The sequence below is a fragment of the Tachypleus tridentatus genome, chromosome 8 (genome assembly GCF_004210375.1).
Source record: "Tachypleus tridentatus isolate NWPU-2018 chromosome 8, ASM421037v1, whole genome shotgun sequence".
Lineage (NCBI taxonomy): Eukaryota > Metazoa > Arthropoda > Merostomata > Xiphosura > Limulidae > Tachypleus > Tachypleus tridentatus.
The window spans coordinates 134692003-134698002 of record NC_134832.1 but is presented as its reverse complement, the minus strand read 5'-3'; the positions used below and the strand labels follow the sequence as shown (position 1 = coordinate 134698002).

The 6000-nt window shown below is 33.3% G+C and overlaps 1 protein-coding gene across 2 annotated transcripts in view; it reads right to left on the bottom strand.

Moving 5' to 3' along the window:
• Positions 1–888: 888 nt before the first annotated feature.
• The window catches only part of LOC143223562 (2-oxoisovalerate dehydrogenase subunit beta, mitochondrial-like), a 28981-nt gene continuing 23869 nt past the window's right edge, over positions 889–6000 (bottom strand). For both annotated transcript variants that reach the window (XM_076451664.1, XM_076451665.1), the window contains exons 8-9: positions 3036–3122; positions 889–1808 (exon numbers count right to left, since the gene is read on the bottom strand). In XM_076451664.1, the coding sequence (XP_076307779.1) occupies positions 1668–1808; positions 3036–3122 (228 nt within the window). In that variant the 3' untranslated portion in view covers positions 889–1667. The remainder of the gene's footprint in view (positions 1809–3035; positions 3123–6000) is intronic.

Sequence of the window (6000 nt, the reverse complement as noted above, 5' to 3'; positions counted from 1 at the left end):
AGCTTACAAGAACACCAAATTCCCCATGCTAAGTTTCAACCACAAAACCTGCATATATTGAAATCATAATTCCCCATATCAACTTTCAACTATTAACTCTATACGCTCATTTTATATATTTGAGGTCCACATCAACAATTAGATCTAATGGTTAACTGCCAAAAGTTCCATGTTATAATTTAAACTCTAGAAACTTTACTCCACCCGTAGCAAGTTTTTTATTTTAAGGGTTAACTTATACCCGTCATGTAACTATTAAACTCCTAGCTTTCCAATTTAAACTTTTACCACATCTATGTGGAATTTTAACCATTAGCTTCATATAACATGTACAAGATAAAACACAAAAACTTAACATTTACATAACATGTACACGACAAAACACAAAAACTTAACATTTGACATTTACATAACATGTACACCGATAAAACCACAAAACTTAACATTTGACATTTACATAACATGTACAAGATAAAACACAAAAACTTAACATTTGACATTTACATAACATTTACAAAACAAAACAAAAACTTAACGTTTATATAACATGTACACGACAAAACACAAAAACTTAACATTTGACATTTACATAACATGTACAAGACAAAACACAAAAACTTAACATTTGACATTTACATAACATGTACAAGATAAAACACAAAAACTTGACATTTGAAATTTACATAACATGTACAAAGCAAAACAAAAACTTAACATTTGAAATTTACATAACATTTACAAGAAAAAACCTAACAATTGAAATTTACATAACAATTACAAGACAAAACAAAAACTTAACATTTACATAACATGTACAAGACAAAACACAAAAACGTAACATTTGACATTTACATAACATGTACAAGATAAAACAAAAAAAACTTAACATTTGACATTTTAACAAATTTTTATTTCTTTTTATGTTTCTTACTGATTATAACACAATCCTCAAACCACTTTACACACATTTATAAGGCTAATAACTGTTTAATGAAAGACTCTAATGCAACTAATACAAAGAAAATTTTTAGTGTATGTGATTTCAAAAAAACTAAACAAAGGATACTGGGCAAATATTCAGACACCAACTAAACTCTTGGGAACAAAATTATAAGCAAAGTATTTCAAAAATAAATCTTTACATATAATTTACCTTTCTTAAAGTCACAATGATTTACATTAGGTGTGTTATACAACTATACACAACTCTGAGCAATCAGTAAATACATTATAAAGCAACAGATGTGTTTTCATGTATCTAACTTGATTAACTTTGAAAAAATACTTAAGTTTAGTTTTTGAATTTAAACAATATTCTATTGTTAATGTAGTTGTTGATTCTACAACTCGGGTAAAAAAAATGTTTTAAAAACCTTTAAAAATTATTTGAAGACAAAACTTTTTAAAATGTTTCGCTTGTGAGTTACTAAGAAACTGTTTAATAGGGTCATCTGAAAACTGACACATTCATGGACCACTAAAGAACAAACTTTTGTTGTTTTAAATGCAGAGTTCTATCTGGTCAGCATATATTCTTCTTGTCACTAACTGGAAAAGGAAGGAAAACATTTTCATCAGCACATTACAAAACCACCGCTTATGAACCTGGGAACCAACTAATTAACTTTACACGGACTATCAAAGTCTTCCAATAGAAACAAAACAGTTCAGTAGTTAATAAGCTTCTTTACAGCTTCTAGGCATCTCCATTTATCTGGGATATAAAAAGGTTCAAAGATATGAGGAAATGGGGTATCATAGCCCGTCACTCTCTGAATAGGTGCTTCTAAATGCAGGAAACAATCATTCTGTTAAAAAAAGAAATTAGTTTATGAGACAAATATTTGTAGCTAAATTTTATGCAACTTACATGGGTATAAGTCAAAAACACCTAACAGTTTAACCAAAACATAAAATTAAAATTAAAAACAATGGATGCACTACAATATCAAGGTCTCTCATGCTAACATTTTCAGAGTGTTACATGTTGTAATAAAAGGTGCAAATAATTTTACTTATTATGAATATGAATTAAGTAATCAATCACATAAAAAACTTTAATAATCAAATAGTTTTAATTTAAAAATTCAGAACTTTTCTGACATTCTGCCAAATCTTTTGAGAAAAACATTAAATCCAAATCACAGCAGAAAGCTGACAACAAATCAGTTGTCACTTGTTCAGGTTTTGTTCTTGGCAGCCACATTAAACTAATAAACATTAGACAGATTTTCTTTAAACTTTCTCTACTCATTCACTTGAAATTTCCTAATTATAACATAATTATATTTACTGGAAAAATCCATATTAACGATGTTACAAATTAGTCGTTCAGAGGTATTTTGTTTTTCAAAATCATTTCTTCCTATGTTGCAATAATTTCTGAAGCTAAACAGAAAAACACGGTTTTATTTTTAAAACCTGTGACGTCAGCATTAAAAACAATTACTCCGTTTCCATCTTAACGTTGATTCTGGGATACCTTCCAAGTTGTTTTAGATACAGGCATCACGAACCCATTTTTAAGTGGGCTGAAACCCCATCATACATTTTGTCTTACTGTTTTAAATTAATAACTTCATTGTGTGTATGTCTCATCCAACAAATCAAAGTATTATGTTCTGAGTTCCTGATCAAAGAAGTATATTGATACTAGAAATTATAAGCAACTTTTTCATATTCCAGCCAGCTTTTTAAAGCCATAGAGCCCATTCCTTGGTAAACTGCCAGTCACATCTGAATTCAACTCTTAACTCTGTTGTAAGGAAAGGAAATAAGACAAATTATTCCCACACTTTTATTTATACAAACAGATAAACCTGTTGACTTACGAACTCCAGCTTTCCTATAATCTATAATATACATATCTTTATACAGAAGCTCCACTTCCATGTGATGTTCCTGCTTTTAAATATTTTGTAAATTGATTCTTTCTGACAAATGTTAAATTTTTAAACAAAATTTCTATCCTTTTGATTTATTAATCTATTTGTCTATTGATTACATCTTGTAGAATAAACCAATTCTCTATGTACCTGAATAGCAGCAGCAATTTCTGCACCAAATCCAGAAGTGAGAGGAGCCTCATGAGCAATGAGAAGTCGTCCCGTCTTCTTAACAGACTGAAGTATATACAACATATTAACATTAATTAATTTCTCACACAGACAATATATATCTATTACACTGTTAAATTTTATTCCTTTTAAGAAATATACCCTTCCTTTAACACCTACTGCACTGTTTTTTATGAATTTTAAAAAAATTTAAAGATTTCATAATAACAAACTCATCAACCTTTACACATAGTGACAGAAGTTCACATCAATACTTCCTCATAGTGCCATGGTAGAAAGAGTTCATATCAACACATGTCAGTAATACTTCCTCATAGTGCTGTGGTAGAAAGAGTTCATATCAACACATGTCAGTAATACTTCCTCACAGTGCTGTGGTAGAAAGAGTTCATATCAACACATGCCAGTAATACTTCCTCATAGTGCCATGGTAAAAAGAGTTCATATCAACACATGTCAGTAATACTTCCTCATAGTGCTGTGGTAGAAAGAGTTCATATCAACACATGTCAGTAATACTTCCTCATAGTGCTGTGGTAGAAAGAGTTCATATCAACACATGTCAGTAATACTTCCTCACAGTGCTGTGGTAGAAAGAGTTCATATCAACACATGCCAGTAATACTTCCTCATAGTGCCATGGTAAAAAGAGTTCATATCAACACATGTCAGTAATACTTCCTCATAGTGCTGTGGTAGAAAGAGTTCATATCAACACATGCCAGTAATACTTCCTCATAGTGCTGTGGTAGAAAGAGTTCATATCAACACATGCCAGTAATACTTCCTCATAGTGCTGTGGTAGAAAGAGTTCATATCAACACATGCCAGTAACACTTCCTCATAGTGCTGTGGTAGAAAGAGTTCATATCAACACATGCCAGTAATACTTCCTCACAGTGCTGTGGTAGAAAGAGTTCATATCAACACATGCCAGTAATACTTCCTCACAGTGCTGTGGTAGAAAGAGTTCATATCAACACATGCCAGTAATACTTCCTCAAAGTGCTGTGGTAGAAAGAGTTCATATCAACACTTGTCAGTAATACTTCCTCACAGTGCTGTGGTAGAAAGAGTTCATATCAACACATGCCAGTAATACTTCCTCATAGTGCTGTGGTAGAAAGAGTTCATATTAACACTTGTCAGTAATACTTCCTCATAGTGCTGTGGTAGAAAGAGTTCATATCAACACATGCCAGTAACACTTCCTCATAGTGCTGTGGTAGAAAGAGTTCATATCAACACTTGTCAGTAATACTTCCTCATAGTGCTGTGGTAGAAAGAGTTCATATTAACACTTGTCAGTAATACTTCCTCATAGTGCTGTGGTAGAAAGAGTTCATATCAACACTTGTCAGTAATACTTCCTCATAGTGCTGTGGTAGAAAGAGTTCATATCAACACTTGTCAGTAATACTTCCTCATAGTGCTGTGGTAGAAAGAGTTCATATCAACACTTGTCAGTAATACTTCCTCATAGTGCTGTGGTAGAAAGAGTTCATATTAACACTTGTCAGTAATACTTCCTCATAGTGCTGTGGTAGAAAGAGTTCATATCAACACTTGTCAGTAATACTTCCTCATAGTGCTGTGGTAGAAAGAGTTCATATCAACACTTGTCAGTAATACTTCCTCATAGTGCTGTGGTAGAAAGAGTTCATATCAACACTTGTCAGTAATACTTCCTCATAGTGCTGTGGTAGAAAGAGTTCATATCAACACTTGTCAGTAATACTTCCTCATAGTGCTGTGGTAGAAAGAGTTCATATCAACACATGCCAGTAACACTTCCTCATAGTGCTGTGGTAGAAAGAGTTCATATCAACACATGCCAGTAATACTTCCTCACAGTGCTGTGGTAGAAAGAGTTCATATCAACACATGCCAGTAATACTTCCTCATAGTGCTGTGGTAGAAAGAGTTCATATCAACACATGCCAGTAATACTTCCTCATAGTACTGTGGTAGAAAGAGTTCATATCAACACTTGTCAGTAATACTTCCTCACAGTGCTGTGGTAGAAAGAGTTCATATCAACACATGCCAGTAATACTTCCTCATAGTGCTGTGGTAGAAAGAGTTCATATTAACACTTGTCAGTAATACTTCCTCATAGTGCTGTGGTAGAAAGAGTTCATATTAACACTTGTCAGTAATACTTCCTCATAGTGCTGTGGTAGAAAGAGTTCATATCAACACATGCCAGTAACACTTCCTCATAGTGCTGTGGTAGAAAGAGTTCATATCAACAAATGCCAGTAATACTTCCTCACAGTGCTGTGGTAGAAAGAGTTCATATTAACACTTGTCAGTAATACTTCCTCATAGTGCTGTGGTAGAAAGAGTTCATATCAACACATGCCAGTAACACTTCCTCATAGTGCTGTGGTAGAAAGAGTTCACATCAACACATGCCAGTAATACTTCCTCACAGTGCTGTGGTAGAAAGAGTTCATATCAACACATGCCAGTAATACTTCCCTCATAGTGCTGTGGTAGAAAGAGTTCATATCAACACATGCCAGTAATACTTCCTCATAGTGCTGTGGTAGAAAGAGTTCATATCAACACTTGTCAGTAATACTTCCTCACAGTGCTGTGGTAGAAAGAGTTCATATCAACACATGCCAGTAATACTTCCTCATAGTGCTGTGGTAGAAAGAGTTCATATTAACACTTGTCAGTAATACTTTCTCATAGTGCTGTGGTAGAAAGAGTTCATATCAACACATGCCAGTAACACTTCCTCATAGTGCTGTGGTAGAAAGAGTTCATATCAACACTTGTCAGTAATACTTCCTCATAGTGCTGTGGTAGAAAGAGTTCATATTAACACTTGTCAGTAATACTTCCTCATAGTGCTGTGGTAGAAAGAGTTCATATCAACACATGCCAGTAACACTTCCTCATAGTGCTGTGG